The 19,256-nt window shown below is 34.3% G+C and overlaps 3 protein-coding genes across 3 annotated transcripts in view; 1 reads left to right on the top strand and 2 right to left on the bottom strand.

The window, feature by feature from the left end:
- LOC136821986 (putative methyltransferase C9orf114) overlaps positions 1 to 13,800 on the bottom strand; it is a 28,459-nt gene extending 14,659 nt beyond the window's left edge. Inside the window, exons 1-5 of the mRNA XM_067078204.1 lie at positions 13,689 to 13,800; positions 1,721 to 1,760; positions 1,288 to 1,359; positions 775 to 863; positions 267 to 474 (exon numbers count right to left, since the gene is read on the bottom strand). Of these exons, the coding sequence (XP_066934305.1) occupies positions 267 to 474; positions 775 to 863; positions 1,288 to 1,359; positions 1,721 to 1,760; positions 13,689 to 13,751 (472 nt within the window). The 5' untranslated portion in view covers positions 13,752 to 13,800. The remainder of the gene's footprint in view (positions 1 to 266; positions 475 to 774; positions 864 to 1,287; positions 1,360 to 1,720; positions 1,761 to 13,688) is intronic.
- The window catches only part of LOC136822004 (leucine-rich repeat-containing protein 23-like), a 156,793-nt gene that overhangs the window by 69,448 nt on the left and 68,089 nt on the right, over positions 1 to 19,256 (bottom strand). The gene's annotated exons all lie outside the window — the stretch shown is intronic.
- Positions 14,062 to 19,256, top strand: part of LOC136822029 (E3 ubiquitin-protein ligase rnf213-alpha-like) — a 63,378-nt gene continuing 58,183 nt past the window's right edge. Inside the window, exons 1-3 of the mRNA XM_067078249.1 lie at positions 14,062 to 14,391; positions 16,967 to 17,004; positions 18,692 to 19,123. Of these exons, the coding sequence (XP_066934350.1) occupies positions 14,175 to 14,391; positions 16,967 to 17,004; positions 18,692 to 19,123 (687 nt within the window). The 5' untranslated portion in view covers positions 14,062 to 14,174. The remainder of the gene's footprint in view (positions 14,392 to 16,966; positions 17,005 to 18,691; positions 19,124 to 19,256) is intronic.

Here is a 19,256-nt window from a genome sequence, read left to right as displayed (position 1 = left end):
CTGGTTAGAAGTGACGTAAAACTTTCAATCAATGGGGTCTAAACAAGGCCAATTCAAACTTTGTTTTCTGAGGAGAATCAAAAACAAATATAATTTTCATAATAAGATTTGTATTGTATTTTATTTGTATTATTGGGACTTGTCACTTTCAAGTGGTGTGTTTATATGGAAAATTGTATTCCTTTTTGAGATACTAGTTCAACCATATCATTGATTCATTCAAGATGATTCCGTACTTCGTGTTTGAGAAAGTGAAAGTTAGTCACCTGCATATTTGAGATCTTGATGCACAGGGAAGAAGTACTTCCTCAGGTATTGCGGACACTCCAAGTACTGTAGAATCCTTGCAAAGACAACATTGGCATCACTGGCTTTGGTAACTCCTTTGAATAAACCATCGTTGCTTTTCTTTTGCGTGCTTTCGTTAAAAATGACCACTTCGTCAATATTGAAAATGACCAGAGCTCGTGCGATCTGAACAAAAAGAAAAGATGGATGATTTAGGAGATTGTGTCAAAGACAAACCTTCTCCATTAACCTTGACTTAAGTACTTTATTACACTGAATATTCGAATTGCAGGCTTACGCAAAACGAAATAAAAATAAAATATACTCTCTTTCTCTTAAAATGGATTGGATTTGCAGATAATAATCTATTTTTGAGCTACCTAAAGTGGACTTCGCATGGACTAATAATTTAATGACTTTTATTAAAGTCCTTGGAAAAATGAAGAAATTAAAAATTAAAGAATTGAAACACCAAGAGATTCTCACCTGACCAGCAAGATACGTTCGAAGCTCTGGTGATTGAGCATTCTCAAGGATTGAACCAGGTAGTGCAACACTGATTGTATACTTTGAAACTAAATGAAACAAGCTACATGCTGAATGGGAACTGGAGAAATTCAAGAAAAACCCTTGTTCTGGCAATATTTAGAAAGTTCCAGCTACAAAAATCTACAAAAATCAGTTTCATTTAAAATTAAACATGAATTTGCAAATGAATAATGTTTATATTAACAAAAAGAGAAAACATTCAATGAAAATCAGAGCAGAGGGACGGACAAAGATTAATTAATAGGACCTAATTATGTCCATTTTTAGGTAGATCCAAAAACGAGTAACTTAACATTGTACGACGTACTTGTATTTCAAAAAAAATGCGAGATAAAATTGACAAAAATCATACATAGATGTTATTACCAGGCACCGTATTGTATGAAACCTTTAATTTGAAATCTTCAAATCTGAATTAGAACAGTAAACTAAGCCAACCAATGACTTTACCTTTTTCTTTTAGGTTTTTCTCATCTTCCTGAGTGGCGAGTAGCTCATTTGTTAAAGTGACCAATTGTTCAGCTGAAAACAGATATGATTAAATAGAAAAGCAATATAAATTTTACTGAAAACTTCATGTCAACAACCACAGTTCAGTTTTCAAAGATTCCGAAGCACTCAATTATTACTATATTTATTTTTAAAATAAAATTGGCCACTTTTTCCTTTATTAAAAAATATCTACTAACAGATGTTACCATTGGCAAAAGTTTTAAAGAAATTATGATAAAGCTTTAGTTAAAAAAAACTGCAGAAACCGTGCCCTTTTTGGTCCCTAGCCAATTCTACAATTTGTGAAATTCAATTCAGCAAAAAATATGAATTTCATTCTGATTCCATTTCATTTCGATAACATTTCATTCAATTCTTAAATAATAAATACCTTCTTTCTTTTGCTTTTTCTTCTGTTTTCTGTCATATTTCTAAAAAACAGTGGAAAACAGAGGAGATGATAGAATCAGTGCAATATTTTAGTTACAAATTAATAGAAAAAGAGCACTACTGTTGTCTTTATTTGCTACCTTAGTACCTTATCTTGATTTCGAAGGTCAAATACAAGCATCCCTATTATTCATAACTGGGCCCAAAAACAATTTTATCATTTTTAATAAATATTTAAAGGTTATTTTGGCATCTCTTGATGACATCAGCAGACTTCCAAAAAAACTTTTATTATGTTTAATCCTATAAAAAAGAGTGTAAAATTTCAATGGTCGACACGAGAAAGTTTGCATGCGTTCATATGTGTTGTGTAAAATTGCATCTCATTTGGCTGTTTCTTTATTGAAAGAAAAAAAATTTGTTCAGCAAGAATAATGCTAAGAGTTTCATTAAAGTTTTCCTTTGACTATTTTGAAGATCTGGTGTCAATCTTCTGTATGTAAGGAATCATTTGATTGAATTTTTTATCTGGCTATTCCTTTAAATTCACACTTAACTTTTAATAAACGTTCTATTACACAGTTAATTATTAGTTATCAAATACAGATACAAATACAGTTTTCAAACTAGATCTTTTGCTAGAAGCAAAACCATTTTAGCTCCATAATAAATTAAAAGTGAAAACATTACTTAATGATTCCAAAAACATTACATAATCTTAGCGACAGTATAGCCTGTAGTGGATCTTTTTCTTCCATCTATTGCCTGATTATGCGGTAATTTTAGGGCTTATATTTTGGGTACACCTCTCGTATACGAAAAGTTATCTATATCTTCTTGCTCAGAATTTCCTAGCGATTCTACTGATATAACCGCATCATGACCGCACTATAATATGGAATGCTAGAGCTCGAGAAAATTATAACTCTATTTTGATTTTACTCGACTTCTGACAGTTTTACAAGAACCAATTTAAAATCATTGCGTTAAGAATTTCTTTTGCTATACATTGGCAAATATATTGCTCCTTATTCTTAAAAATTAAACTTAGTAATCGGCAAAAAAGAAAAAACAAATTTTCATTTTTATCGTCAAATCATGTAGAAACCGTCTAATTTGTATGGCGAGCCGTCTTTTCTGGACTTTCATTTAATGACCTAATCAACGTTTTTACAATAGAATTTTCAATAGAAGTGATCGTTGAACTTTGAGTAATCAGAAAAGCTGTTTTTCCATCTCTTTACATTCCTCTGCTGGAACGCTTCAGTTCCCTGGTTAGAAAAAGCAATTACCATAAGTTGGTGCATTGTGGACAACCCTCATCTAATTCCAACACCCTTCTTTAACCCTATTAGCCCCAAGCTTTTTTGACTTTTGTATCCCCAGGGGGGGTAGAATCTACCACCCTCGATTATTTTTATCTAGAAGAGCTATGGCCATGAAATTTGGTACAGATGTTCTCCATCATGACAGGAATTTCCAGGAAGAAAAAAAAATTTATGACGTCATTCAAAAACCGATGAGGTCATCCCAAAATTTCCACTTGTTGGAAAAATGCCCAAATAATATGGTTTACAAAAATTTCTATTCACAGGAAAAAGTCATCAAATCACACCGGTGTGAAAGTGAAAATCACACGGTGTGAAAGTATACATTTCACACTGCTATCCCACGCGTGGGAATCGGTTCGTTTTTACGCCGGTGGGAAAAAGGAATTTCCTCAAATACGAAAATCAATTAAACCATTCAGGCCCGAAAAACCTTTTAAGCTGATTTTGGCCCAAATTCCCCCCCCCCCAAAAAAAAATTTCCTTAAATATCTGGCTCTGTCACATTTTGGGCATTGCCATTTTGCATCATTGTGCAAAAAATTAGAAAAAAATAATGCGTTAAGATTAAGAAAAGCTATATTTTCTTATTTTTTCTTATCTGTTTTTTAAGGCGAATAAGAATTATCTGGGAAAAACCACTTCAGCCATTCTTTAGAGAATCTTGCCCTCCATCTTTGTACAAAAAATCTGAAAAAAGTAATGACAGGATTTTGCACAAAGTTCAAAAAACACTACTTTTAGGTAGTTTTTGGCCCAAATTTGCCCAAATAAATTTTTTCTCAAAAATCGGGCTCCGTCACGTTATAGGCATTGCTATTTTGCATCTTTGTGCAAAAAATCAGAAAAAATAATGACCCAATCCTGAGAAAAGCTGGTAACAGACGGACGGACGAACGGACATGGGTTAATTTATAGAACCTCCACCGGGGTACCTGGAGGTAGGTCCAAAAATTTGTATTTTTTACTGAACCATTCGCATTTGAAAGATCTAACATATGGTATTTTTTGCATATTTCAAAAAACTGTTTTTTGTCCTGCTTTTACAGGTACGGGACTTAAGCTTAGAGCCATTTTTTTTTTAAAATCTTCAGAATAAAGAAAGTGTGATACCTCACCCTCTACCTCCAGAGACCAAATGGTGGAGAGCATCAAAATAATAAACACTTTGAATTGTAGAACTTTATATACATTTATATAAATAACATATACATAAAATATTTCAACTTCTTGTAAGAAGAACCAATATACTTTTGGAGATCAAGAATTAATGATGTAAAAAAAAAAAATGTGTGCGCATCTGTTTTACAGGCTGTGCAATTGCACATTTAAATCTTGGAAGTTAAGCTCGAAATTAAGAGGATTTCCCAGACTGTCCTATCATTTTGATCATAAGTTTTTGTTTTGAGATATATTCAAATTTTTAGTTTTTTAACCGGCAGGTAAAAAATGCATAAAACATAATGCATATTGCATAATACATAATAGTATTGTGTAATTTACAGAACGATTTTATATTTTCTAAAACTCTCCTTTGCAGAGGCTAAAACCGCGAAAAACCTCTTTAGAAGAGTTTCTTATAAACATTCCAATCAGAGGGATTTCCCCAGACATAATATTTACTTTTCGAATCCGAACGAAAGAGAAAATATTCGAATCATAACAACCCGTCAGCATAAATAATAATAAGATGATGCAACAGATCAGATAAAAAAACACATAAACATTCGAATTCGAATGTAAAAAGATTCGAAGTCTATTTTCTTTGATCTAGCTTCCGGATGAAGCTCTCTAATTTATATTGGCTGGCTATTGGCTTATCTAACAAAAAGCATTCACATGGTTAATGCTTTGTAAGAGGATAAACCCGTTGAAATTTATTAGCAATTGTTCGAAAAAAACCTCTGAGAAAACCCAGAAAGATCTTGCTTTAAAATTTACGTTTTTGAGTTAGAAAAGTAATATACGGAGGAGATATTTTCGTGTTTCTTCTACATGATATTACGTTCTGTAAAATACAACTATGAAAATCAAAATGGCGACAAGCATTTTCAGTGGATCATGGATTTTCTTCATCATCCAAAATTCAAATTTACAGCTTTCTACCCTTTATTTTATGGTAGAAATTGGTATATCTTTTTTGTTAAAAGTATAATCTTTCAAATTTTCCTTATTATAGCCTCTAAAATTGACATTTTTCAAATATTATGCATTATGCATTATGCAATATGCATTATGTTTTATGCATTTTGGACCTGCCAGTTTTTTAACGTCATCAATTCTGTCGTCATAAAGTACTTTTTCCCTAATTTCTTAAAAAGGCTAAAAAATCAATTCTATTGAGCAGTTTTGAAATCTAGATCCTAATGCACTTCTTTTCACGTATAAATGACCATGCCCCAAGGTCCAATTATCTGCGTCAAACTTATGTCCTTTATGGACATACTAATGCCATAAGTTCCAGACGGTACCAATCCAACGTTCGATTGTGGTTGAAGTAATCAATAATGATTGATAATAATCAAAGGTGGTCAGTGACCACCTATCAATTTTATCGGCGATCGCATACTCACTCGACTCCAGATTATGGCATTTTCTTCAACCATTTTCGATTACCTTCGATTCATATTTCATGCCTTGGATTGTATCAAATACCTTCGATTTTATCAAATATGTCTCCTGTAGCAGCGCGTCGAAATAATCTGAAATCAAGTTTATCTTGCCCAATTAAAACACTCAATTAACGCAAGAAAACCACTTTTGTTTTTTTCTGACCAATCAGAATGCGCGATACTCACATATCCAGGGTGTCTACGGATTTTTTTTCGGGATTTTCAAGGTTTTCAAGGTTTTTTTGGTCATTTTTAAGTGGTTTTTCAAGGTTTTTTGGCAAAAACTTTGGCACTTTTCAAGGTTTTTTGAAACTCAGTTGACATGGCTCTTTACAGGAATTTTTTTTTTTTTTTTCAGAATAGAGGACAGTAAATAAAATTTATTCGCTTTTGGTGCCCGGGGAATTACTTCCACAGTTAAATTCCTATCTCCCTCTCGAGAACAACACTACAAAGAGAAATAATCCAGCTCCCTAGTCTTCCAACTGTAGAAATAAAGAATTAGAAGCAAAACCAATTGTTTACAGTGACCGAGGAGGCGCTACCATGGTTTGCGCCGACGAGAGAAAATTTTGATTTGACCTCTTCAAATGGCTAAAAAACGCCTTGTTTTTGATTTTGTTTTTTACAAAAATCAATTTCCAAAAGAGTTGTTTTAAGGAAGCTTCAAAATTTTATTGATGAACGGCCATTATTCCAAGACGCCCTGAAGCGATTTGAAAATTGGGGAACAGTCGATTTCTTAGGGCTCATGCAAACATAAAATTAGTGACAAAAACTCAGCTAATGATAAAAGAATATGTTGCATTCGTTGCGATAGAATCGCAACAGAAACAGGAAAATATGGAATTCTCTAAATGTTATATTATAAAGGTTTAGCGCCGCAGGCGGTTTTTTACTTATTCTTACTTTTCGAATGACTGGATAGTGCTTTTCAAGGTTTTTAACGATTTTTCAAGGTTTTCAAGGTTTTTCCCAGAAAATTGATAGTTTTCAAGGTTTTCAAGGTTGGGTGGTTCATTTTCAAGGTTTTCAAGGTTTTCAAGGTTTTCAAGGTCCCGTAGACACCCTGATATCGTTTCTTCCCAAGACTAACGTCAAATTGACGCGAAGGGGTGGGAGATTAAAGTCTATAACGCTTAGAAATTTCACCAGAAATATAGATTTTTGAGACGCTTATTCTGTGCCAAATGTTACTTTCCATATTTATTTTCCTCCTTTTATCAACTAATAATAAGATCTACTAAATAAGACTCTACTAAAATTTAGAGTTTCATCGATTTTTGATAATTGGGTGCGGGAGTTTTCAAATTAGTGTCAATTTGATATTAGTTGTGGGAAGAATCGATATGTGAGTGACCCCTTACTTGAGGAAACCCAGGGCCAAGGCGAAGGCACACAAAATGACGAGGAAATAATAAGGGGGTCAATCAAATTTTGGCTTTTCTTATTAAATATGTATTTGAGTAATTGGTTATCGAAGTAATCAATTGGTTATTGAAGTTATCAATTGGTTATCGAAGTTATTGAAAGTACATCAATAACAATCAAAGTACTTGAACGGTTATCAAGTCTTCAAACCAGACGTAATTAATCGTATGAAATCGAATTAGTTTTTTAATCGGAATCTAATCGAATTTTTTCATTTGATTATTTTTCCATTAATTATACGGTGTTATATACACCCGACTCGTCTGAAACTGATGTCAGCAAAATTTTAATAAAAGAGTCCTTTCAAATTTGTAAATAAAAGGAAGAAAAAAATCTTGCTCCACATTTTTCTTTATTCATTACAAAAGATTCTATTTATTACAAAAGATTCTATTTATTTCAATCAGCTGAATCAACATACATTATAACTATGTAAAAGGTCAATGGCTTTAATTGAAACTATCAAACGATAATCAAAGTTATTGAATGGTCCAACAAATTAATCAAACTTTATCCAAAGTCATTGAACTATATAATCAAACAGTAAGCGAATATTAATTGAATATTAATCGAATATTAATCGAACCTTAATTGAACGCTTACCAACAATAATCAAACTAATCAAAGACTTATCAAATTCATTGAACTAGTCAAATTTTCAAAAATTGTTCTGATTTCTATTAATTTCATTAGCGTTCAATTAATTTGATTAATCGAATCGGAATCCTAATACTTTGATTACCTTCGATTAAATTTGATTAGGTCGATAATGATAATCGAATTGTTCGATTAGTTACGTCGTCTAGTTCAAAGGGTTGCTTGTTAAGAAAGTGATCAAATACTCACAAATTTTTTGAAACCAACCCTAACTGATAAGTAGCTCCCTCATTGCAAGATTGCCGCCTGATCTTTATTCACCCGCAAAAAAATTCTTTGAAGGAAAAATGCCAGAAACAAACCCAAAGACCAAAAGATATATTTTGTTGTTGAGAATCGATCCTGTGAAGATGAAAATATTTCTGCTATGCGTTTTTTTCGGAACGCTGAAAAACTCTAATTTCGATCTTCCTTAAGGTAAAGAGGTTGCGAGATTTGGGTTAGCGAGGCAAAAATCGCTAAAAAGCTTGTAAAATCGTGATGCTCAAAAATCGAAGTTCCAGCCTCACTGTCCTATATCAGGATTAGAAACTAGGCTAGTCTTACCTCTTTTATCTTTCCCTTTACAACAATACAATGCTCAGAAGTTGACACAACACGTATTGACAAGCAATCCCTGTAAGAGAAGTTTATATCGAAATCTGCAACAAAAACGAAAGTGGTTTCTTCTACTGATTGCTTCCTGGTGCTCTTTCGCAGTTGTTTAGCAAATTTCCACCAATGAGATTGCTGCATTTCACACAGCCCTCCTTTTTGGCACCTGTGGCCTCTCCTCAGTGCCTTTCACGACGGAAGGCTGTAAAATCCCACCCTTCATACATTTGTTTCAATCGGTGATCCGTGACTTAGGTATTTTGTTATCTTCAATTTACTGAAGAAAGCGGGAATTTGATGTAATAGTGAGATTATGGCGCGCTCTGAAAAAGCTAATGTTATCTCTGGAGTTCCTCAAGGCACAGTCCTCGGCCCTCTTCTGTTTTTAGTTTACATAAACAATCTTCCTGAATTGGTTAAATGTAAAATAAGATTGTTTGCTGATGATGCACTAATTTACAGAGTCATTGACTCAATCAATGATGCCATAAGCCTTCAGGAAGACTTAAACCAACTCATGAATTGGGAACATGATTGGTCAATGGAGTTCAACCCGGACAAATGTAAGGTTTTACGAATCACCAACAAGCGTAATACTATCATTCAACCATATTCAATGCACAACCAAGTACTTGAAGTTGTTGACTCAGCAAAATATCTAGGTGTGTATATCCATAAAAACTCTCCTGGAATGTCCATAACGACTATACTGTTAAGAAAGCCAACCAAACTCGATGTTTCATACAAAGGAATCTCAGATCATGTCACCCAAATACAAAGCTTCAATGCTACAAAACCTATGTCCGACCCATCCTGGAATATGGATCAGTCGTATGGGACCCTCACTCAGCCTCCAACATCTATAAGCTGGAAATGGTTCAGAGGAAAGCTGCACGCTTCATCTCGAATGACTGGCGGCAAATGAGTAGTCCCTCATTGATGCTTCGTAATCTTGAACTTTTTAAAAACCCTTCAAACCAGGAGAACAGCAAATAAAGTTAAATTCATGCATAAAATTCTTCATGGCAAAGTTGAATCTTTATCCGCTCTTGCACCTCGTGCACGTAACACTCATCTTAAACTTATTCCAATCAATGCAAGGATTCAAACATATGAATTCAGTTACTTCCCGTCAACCATCCGCCTGTGGAATGAATTACCCGTGAATCTCATATCTGAGCTAAATTATGATTCTTTCTGTAAAGGTGTCAATGAGCACTACACTTAAAACTTGTATGTATCATTTTAATTGTTTACATTTTGCCTTCACTTGCTCATAACTCCTCCTGATTTCAAGCTTTTTATTTTAGCTCTATATTCCTGCTGTGCCTTAGTATCTAGTCTCAATCTAGTCATCATCCTCTAATCTCAAACTCTCACTAATTCTAATTCTTTTTCTATTCAGCTCAGCAGCTAGGTCGTGCATTCAAGGCAAAAGTTATTTATTCACTATTAATGTTTCTCCTTTCTTCTTAGCTTATATTAAACATAATACTAATCATAATATTTAATTTTAAGTAATCATATTTATATATTATATAAAAATTTAAATGTATATTTTATATCTTATTAACTTCATCAAATCACAAGTCTTTCAGGTCTACATTATCACATCTTAGCCTCTCGCTTACTGCATACTATTATAAACCCTTGTGGTGGTGTCTTTCAGCTTCAGTCATATCTCGCTACTTTGCTATCTCACGATCTCACTACTTCTTCTTGCAGTCACTTTTAGCTTTAGTTGTTTTCATTTTATTAGGTATTTTTAATAACTTTTTATTTTCGATATCATGATAATGTACGTTAGCGTATTATGTGATCACTTAATAGAACTAGAACTAGAGCAAAATTACTTTTTATTACCAACTTTTTTTCCTTCCTACCAACTTTTATTTTCCGATATTAACTCTTGTCTTGATTACCTGCTAACGTTGATTACTCAAAGTCTAAAAAGGCCTTTATGTTTATTTAGCGGTAAATACATGCACATGCGCATCCGATCACAGATTTCTGTAAAGCCCGAGAAAGACAGAGAATCAGGATAAGACAGGAAAGTAGAAAATAGGGGGAAAATAAGAGACAATGCATCCTGGACCAGGCGTAGTTAATCGATATATTCGATAATCTTAAGTAATCGATAAATAATCGATAAGTAATCGATGGATTAGATATTGATTAACCGATAGAATCGATAGGTAATCAGACCTTCAAAAAATCTTGAGTATCGATCAGCAATCGATTATTTCCAAGTTATCGATTACTTATCGATCACATATCGACTACATAGAGTCCCCTGCCCAGTTGGCGACCGGTCTAGTTGGCGACCGAACGTCTTTGAACCCAGAAAAGTCATACAAAAACAAACCTCTGGAAAATTTCTTTTGGTAGTAATCTGTCTTGACCTATTTCCCGTACTGTGTAAAAAAAATTCTAGAAAAAAACGAGTAGAATCCGAAAGATCCAACTTTGCACGGAAGCACACGAAAAAGCCAGATTTTTTGAAAAAAATAAAAAATGGCTACCTGTGGACAAAAAAGCTTCGCAAGAAAAAACGCTTCAACTCCCACTCCAAAAAATACTTGTCCAAAACGATGAGTATGTTAGAAAGCATTTCTATAAAAATCAGCTCAATACAGTTTCCTTCGTCTGAAATATTGATAAAAAAGTTGATGCAATCAGCTTCGAAATTTGACGTCCAGTCTGCGACCAACAAAACTTTTTTTTGTTCAGCCTTTCAGAGGGTTTGAGAATGCTTCAGCCGGAATTTACCAGATGCTTGTAAAAAAAATGAGGGTAGTTGAAATTTAATCTCGCTAAAATGGCGAAAGTTAATCCAATTAAAGTACCACTCCCTAAAATCGTTTATTTTTAGCCTGAGACGTCCTATCTCATTTACACTGGGTGACGACCAGTATGGATTTTGTGTAACTAACGCCGAAGTTCTTTGGCGTACAACTGAAACGTTTTTGACGCATTGGCGTAAGGGTACTTACAAAGATTGTTTGATTTTCAGTTGGCGTAAAGTAATAATTCCAGCTCGGCGTAAATGACTCCATAATCCATCAATTTTTAGCTTCCGTTTGGCTAAATTTGCTTTCGCTCGCTTGCGCTCGCGTCAATTTATTAATTATGTTGGCGCATGCGCCTCTTTTCCCATCTTGCACCCTTATTGCCAGACGATCTCAATAGAACGGAATCGACGATCGAACCAGTCGAACCAACGCCGAAGTTCTTTGGCGTACAACTGAAACGTTTTTGACGCATTGGCGTAAGGGTACTTACAAAGATTGTTTGATTTTCAGTTGGCGTAAAGTAATAATTCCAGCTCGGCGTAAATGACTCCATAATCCATCAATTTTTAGCTTCCGTTTGGCTAAATTTGCTTTCGCTCGCTTGCGCTCGCGTCAATTTATTTAATTATGTTGGCGCATGCGCCTCTTTTCCCATCTTGCACCCTTATTGCCAGACGATCTCAATAGAACGGAATCGACGATCGAACCAGTCGAACCAAATCGAATGCAATCGACCGATTGAAATTCGATTGTCGAATTCAATCGAATCTCAATCGAACGTCAAGATTCTGGGTAATATTCGATCGGTTCGATTGTTGTTCGACTGGTTCGATTGTCGTTCGACTGCATTCGATTGTTTGGGTGAAACAAGGCATGTCCCAAATATATTTTGCGTGACGCGCACCGCTTCCCATTATTCCTTAACTCTCATATATAGCTCAAAAAGATCGAATCAACAAGAGGATTTCGAAAAGGGTCAGCTTTTTAACAAAGACAGTTAGGAACATTTGGCGAGTTTCTGTACGCAGCCGCAATCAAAACAATCATAACAACACTCATTAAAAAATGGCGTTTGTGTCTTTTCTCACTTTTTTTAGCCTAGACGATGAAACAAACAAAGTAACTATAGGCACACTGTGCTTTTAATTGGCTGAAATTTTTTTTCGCGTTGGAAAAACTTTTTCAAACTTTCAGCAATGATTGACCAAACTGTTATAATGAAAATTATCCAGCGCATTTTTTATCTTCTTACCTTCTTCATTTTCAATGAAGCACTCAAAGTTTACTGAAGGTAAGCACATAAGATATTCTTATAATTATTGATATTCATTGAAACACCATTCGTTGTGCGCTGCGGTGGAGTGTGTGACGTAACTTGCGCGGCAACTAACTCGCCTTCTGTTGGAAGATCATATTGGGCGTGTTAGCGTTACCACCCTCGAAGCAGCGGGCGCCTCTGTCTTTCTGCAACTCTTTCCACCATTTTAGATGGCCTTAACAATAGATCCAAAAGGGCGCCATAATCTTGGAAGATAATTTGTTTTGGTCTCCGGCTTTGGGAAGTAGCAATGTTTTTGGTTGTTTTTGATGGGAAATGGTAAGAAACTTAAGTTTACAAGTGTCATTTAGTTTTTGCTGGCTTATAGAATGGCAGGATCCTGGATAGTTTCCCTAACTGAAAGATTAGTCTCTCTAAGGGTCGGGTCCTAATCGAACGCAATCGAACATCAATCGAACGCAATCGAATATCAATCGAATCTGAAAATTGCGGCAATATTCGATTGAGATTCGATCGCGTTCGACAATCGAATTTCAATCGGTCGATTACGTTTGATTTGGTTCGACTGGTTCGATCGTCGATTCCGTTCGATTGAGATCGTCTGGTTATTGAAAAATTGAATGTTGGTACAAAAGAAATTTTGCTTGGCGTGAGGCTTGCTGCATGGAAAAATATCTTCGGTGCGAGATTTCGTGGAATCCATACTGGGGTGACGAATACCCCACGCAAATGCTCACCCTGTTCATTTGCCAGGATGTGCCTGACTGGCAGATCGTTAGCAAAATATGGGTCGGTCGGTTGGTAAAATAAAAATAACTTTTTCATTTATCAGGGTTGTTAAAGTACCGAAAATGTTTTTCAAAAAATATCTGGTTCAAAAATTCACTTTTTTAATCTTCAATGAAGATCATAACATAATAAAATTTTAGTGTATCGAATGCTTGATATTCTAAATTTTTCAATTTCTTGAATTAATTTTCAACTTTAGATCATACAAATAACTAGTGTGTAAAATATATTGTAGTGTAGTTGTAATCCAATATTATTATTTATTTGATTTTAGCAAAAATAGGGTCAGTCAGGCCCGTAGAAAAACAAATTAAATTGGTTTGCCTTAATGATTAAAATAATTCAATTCAAAGTACAAAAAAGTATATAACTTTTTTGTCTGTATGTGGGGTGGCCTAACCAGTACTTTGTTTCCAGCCCTCGTGTAATTTAGATTATAAAAACTTTGCTAAAAGGTAACTCCTGACGTAAGAGATCACTTCCTTACCTCTTTGAAACTGAATTTTCTTTTCTTTTTTTCTCGATCACTTTTCTTGTTTACATCGGCCATTTTGTTTTCAACATGTGCTTTGAAATAACCTAACACTGAGCGTCTCTTCTCATGTGCAAATAGCGAACACTATTTGTTGAGGAAGCTTACACATTTATCCCCGCTTCGCATGCTAAAAATCAAAATGGTGTTCTCTTGTTTATCTGGGAATTCCCCTGTTGCATTTGACATAGAGAAGTTCTCGGAAAAAGCTAGGCTCTAATGATGAAAGATCGTAAGCCAATCAATTTTCAAGATTTCGAGACAGATCCGTGGTCATTGCTACTAGATAAAATTAAAATATTACATTTTTATGTTTTTTCCACCTCGTTCTAAAATTCGCACTTTGAAAGTGATAGTGATCAGTGATGTGATACTAGTTGACTAAAGCTTGCTAGAAAATCACCATTTTGGTCAAAAGTTCTGCCAAAAATGACTTGACAAATGGACAAAACTTCTTTGAGTATGTTTTGCAGTAAATGCCAAGAAGTACGTACAGGAAAATTTTGCAGCCAATGCGGCAAGGAAACGATTCCTTCTTTTTATGGTGAAGTAAACGAAGGTGATGTGAAGTCCAAGACATATCCCAATGTTCCTGAAAATAAAGGAGGAAATGATGGCACCAAACAACCCTTTGAGTCAGAGAAGATCAGCCCATTAGGTAAATGCCTTTTTTATAAAATTTATGTATAAGAGATTCCCTTTTCCCCACAAAGATCCTTGTCACATTTCCAGAAGAATCTTTCCGCTATTTTTCCTGGGGGGATAACTGTCATGAAATTGGGTAGTGTTTGTTTTTAAAGGTACGGAAAATGTTGCTTTTACTCATGAAATTGGCAAACTTTTCGAAGCTAATTTTTCAACTACCCGAATTTCTGGAAAGTGGCAAAGGAATCTTAGTACGGAAATGGGAATCTTACACAAACCATGGTATCCAACTGTTCTCCAGACTTTATTACTTTTCTGATGGAAGACGGAAATTTACAGTATGCAGTTTTGTGAGTAAAACAACATTCTCTGTACCTTTAGAGACAAACCCTTTCCAATCTCATGCTGGTTATCCCAGGAAAAAAGCGAAAAGTTTCCGGAAAAGTAACAAGAATCTTCTTAATCAGGCTAGATCTAATAGACATTTTTTCAAAGAGGCCACCCTGTTGAATAATTACCGTGAGATTGGGTAACTTGCATCAGTGGAGGCTAACATGCATAGCCCTCAAATGAATGACTTGTCTGGTCATTAAAATACAAAAGTTAAATCAAAACAAAAATGGTAGAGTAGAGCTGCGAGCAGAGCTGCGTAGTTGTATTTTAATGACCAGACAGGTCATTCATTTGATGGCTATGCATGTTAGCCTCCACTGATGCAAGTTACCCAATCTCACGGTATGTAGTCCAGCAGGAAAACAATGATAAAACCATGCATAATTATTACAATGTGCATGACACAGTAATTATTCATGGCTCTATCATTGTTTTTATGGCTGTACTACATAATTATTCAACAGGACGTCCTCTTTGAAAAAAGGTCTATTTACTAATTTATTTTTCGCTCCGAGTAGGCTTTTAAATCGAAATATGAAAAAAATTTGTAGTGGAACACACACGCGAGTGTCCGGAACGAAGAAGACCAAATTAGTGGCAAAAAGATGGAGCGTTTGACATCACTTGTGCGGCAAGTTACACACTCGCTATTTGTTAATCCCATTGGGCGGTAGGGGGTTAGGCGGCAGGCATTCTCTAATTCTCCATTTGGCGTCCGGTCATTTTGAATGAAAACAAAAGTTAAAAAGGACGCGCTATCAGTGAAAGTTATCGTGACATGTTATGACAGAAAGTATGATTGATAAACTTGGTGGAGTTATCAAAACAAATTTGTTGTCAAAGAGATTTAACAGTAGGTGAAAATACAGGCCAGATATCAACAAGTTCCATGTTGTGTACACTCGTCCTAAGTTGGAGCAGTTGATGGTAGGAATAATAGTAAATGGTCAGTATTACCGATAGACAAAAGATTTTTTCCTCTCTGTTCGCTAAGTAAAGAAATATAGTTTTCATAAGTGATTCCGACTTTCCGTGAGTGGTCCTAAATCCGACAGCCCTGCCTAAATCCGAAGGGGTCTTTCAAAGATTCAAACTAAAATAAAAGTAAACCTTTCACTGTGACGCAATGAAGATACCAAAGTGTCAACTAAACTGAGAGATTTGATACACTGAACCAATTGAACCAAATTACAATAATTGCTTCTTATACAAAACATTCAGGAAGAAAAGACACTTTTTTATTCTGCTACTGGCAGTTTCATGCCACTTTTGTGACAATCTTCAGGTAACTCTAAAACTGAAAAAGACTGAAGAATTACTTATTCTTATACAAAACATAATTTTTTATTACATAAATTGTAAACGTTTTAATCACAAGCAACGGATTCAAATAATCAGCAGACAGACCAGACAGAATGAGTTAAGGAAAGTCCAAAACCTACAAACTACAATTAAAACCAAATTTCGACTGGAGACGTTGGTTGTTGATTTTGAAATAATGCATTAAAATAATTCAAAATTCTTTGCTGACGTCATCATTATTTGACGTATTTTAGTTTTTACCGACAGTAAATGACGTCACCTAAAAATTTTGAAAATTTCCAACAAATATTTTAGAATCGTTAATCTACGTCTCCAGTCAAAATTTGGTGTTGATTGCATTAATAGACTTGAAATTATCGCTGTTTTCAATAATGAAGTCATTTGAATCTTACTTATGACGTGTTTTTTTTATGTATTTCATAACGTCAAAATCAGTTTTTGGTCGATAACTTGAGATTGGCTTAATTTAAATTTTCGGCCCAGCACTTTCCAAAATCCTCAGGGGCCGCGGCACCGGGCGGGCCACCCGGGCCTTGGCCCGACCACATTTTTTTAAAGTAAAAAGAAAATTTATTAATCAAGCCAAATTTTGTTTAGTGACGTTAAAACAAACCTGTTTTAGGCGATCTAGAAGGGTTAAAATTAAAAAAAAAAACGGTGGCGCCTCCTTCGTCAGTATATCATGGCCCTATCACTTTCAAAGTGGAGCCGCGGCCCCTGATCCTCTCATTAATACGCTTCTTTTGAGCTATATACGAGAGTTAAGGAACAATGGGAAGCGGTGGAAAAATTGGTAAATTGGGAATTTCCTGACTGTTCATGGTTTTATAAAATGTAATTATAAATGTATTTTCAAAACTTGTTTTTTTTAGAATCACAAGGAAGTTCGATATGCAATTCCAAAAAACAGGTTTGAAAATATTTTCTGTAAAAACAATCTGAAAAAAAATCAAACTTTGAAGGCCTCGCATACAGTATTAGTCTCTTCATATTTTCTTGGCATTTTATTTAATCTGGTTTCAATAATTGTCTCTTTCGGAAAATAAAATTAGAAAGTTAAGGGTCCAGCTGACATTTATTCTCACATTTATTGAATAGTAACATTTTTGACACATTTCGCTTATTACTCAATTAAACAAGCTATTATCTCTTTGATATTATATTCTTCACCCCCAACTTACATAAAACTGTAATATTACTTTTTGGACATACCCCGGTGGAGATCCTATAAATAAACCTCTGTCCGTTTGTTCATCTGTCCGTTTGTTACCAACTTTTCTCAAGATTATCATTAGTGTTTTTTGATTTTTTGCACAAAGATATGATTTTCGAAGAAAACAAATTTTGGGGGTAAATTTGGGCCAAAAAACGGTTAAAAAACTGTTTTTTTGGACTTTTTGAAAAATTGGATCATTAATTTTTTCTGATTTTTTGTATGAAAGTAGGGTACCATCATCTGCCATCATAGGTAAAAGATTGATCAAGCAGATTTTTGCAAAAAAAATTTTTTGGCTCAAAAAACACATGTTAAAAACACATATCTATATAAAGAATCACTAAAATAATAAGCATACATCAATGTTCATAGTCAAATTACTCAATTTTTTTATGAGATAGAAGTTTTTTTTGCTCATGAGGGTTTACTTTTGAAGAATATGTGTTTTGGTTGCTTGGCTTGTTTTTATTTATAGAAAAACTGGCCAAATTTGATATTCTTTATAAGCACATCAATTACTTAGGCATTTCTCGAGATTGGCTCTTTCATTCTTTATGATTTTTTGCACAAAGATGCATAACTATAATTATAAACCCTCGAATGTGACGGAGCTCGATTTTTGGAAAAAAAAATATTTGGGTAAACTTCAGCTAAAAGACGGCTAAAAAATGGGTTTTTTGGACTTTGTGAAATATTGGATCATTGTTTTTTGCATGAAAGTAGGTAAAAAATAGCTCAAGTAGATTTTTGTAAAAAAAAAATATTTCAGCTCAAATCTTTATCCATAAGAATCACTATTAATACGCATACATCAATGTTCTTAGCCAAATTACTCAATTTTTGATGAGATAGATGTTTTTTTGCTCACAAAGTCTTGAATATGAAAGAATATTTCAAAAGCATGAAATTTTGGTTTCTAAACGTTTTTTTATAAAGAAACAAACAACTAATTTGAATAGATCGTCACTATTCTGAATGATTGTTTAACGGTCATGATCACATAGATATCAATTATAGTATATGTGTTAAATGCATAACCAGGTAGGTCCATAAAAGTTTCACTTGTTTCTTAATATTCTACAGAATTAAATATTGAATGAGTTAAAGTTAAATCCAAAGAAAAATCCCAAAACAGTTTTTTAGTTAAACTTTAACTTCTTTTGAGTAGGTTATGTTGAAATTCTTGAGATTGTACATCCTGCTCAGTTGTTAAAATTGAACTGAAATTTAGAAAGGTGTGCACAAAATTTAACTTGTTAGTATTAGATATATTTTAGTTAATTTTCCATTGAAGCCATAATTTTCAAGTTCAAGGCATTTTGCTATAATGTCCTATATGTATCTTGTAAACACTTGTTATCTTTTCTATTTACCAATCAAGTCAAATTGCTTCCAGCCAGCCGACGAGAAGCCAAAAAATGGAAGAAGGTGCTCACTACCTGATGAAAAGGTAGGTCAATCAAAAATTGAGATTGAAAGTCTTTCTGGTAGAAGCCAAGAGGGTAGTAGGAAAAATGAAGTAACAGCAGAAGATGGCATAGTTAAAGAACCATTAATTGATAAGCACATTAACAAAGAAGATGCTTTAGGAGGAAACAGGAAGCAAGAGCTTTTGGAGGCGGAAATCATAAAACCAAGAGACCATGCTGACAACCATGAGACAAAGTCATCAGAAAGTCTTACAAAGTCAGTAAAGAATGCTAAACCTGATGAGGATTCCATGGCAATACATGAAGATGCACAGGAGGACGTTGATAGTGCAATGGAAGTTGACAGGGATGAATCTGAAGAGAATGACAGTGAAAGTGAAAAGGTTTGATACAAAATTGAGTTTTATTTCTTTTCTAATGTAAATCCATTTAAAATCAAAATAATTCGGTTTATGGTAGTCCATTCACCTTTTCAATGTTTTGGTTTTTATAAAGGAATGGATCCTTGTAAGCAAA

This window comes from Clytia hemisphaerica, unplaced genomic scaffold (assembly GCF_902728285.1).
Source record: "Clytia hemisphaerica strain Z4C2 unplaced genomic scaffold, Clytia hemisphaerica genome assembly, whole genome shotgun sequence".
Taxonomy (NCBI): Eukaryota; Metazoa; Cnidaria; class Hydrozoa; order Leptothecata; family Clytiidae; genus Clytia; species Clytia hemisphaerica.
Note: the sequence above shows the minus strand (reverse complement) of the source record. Positions and strands in the feature narration are given on the sequence as shown.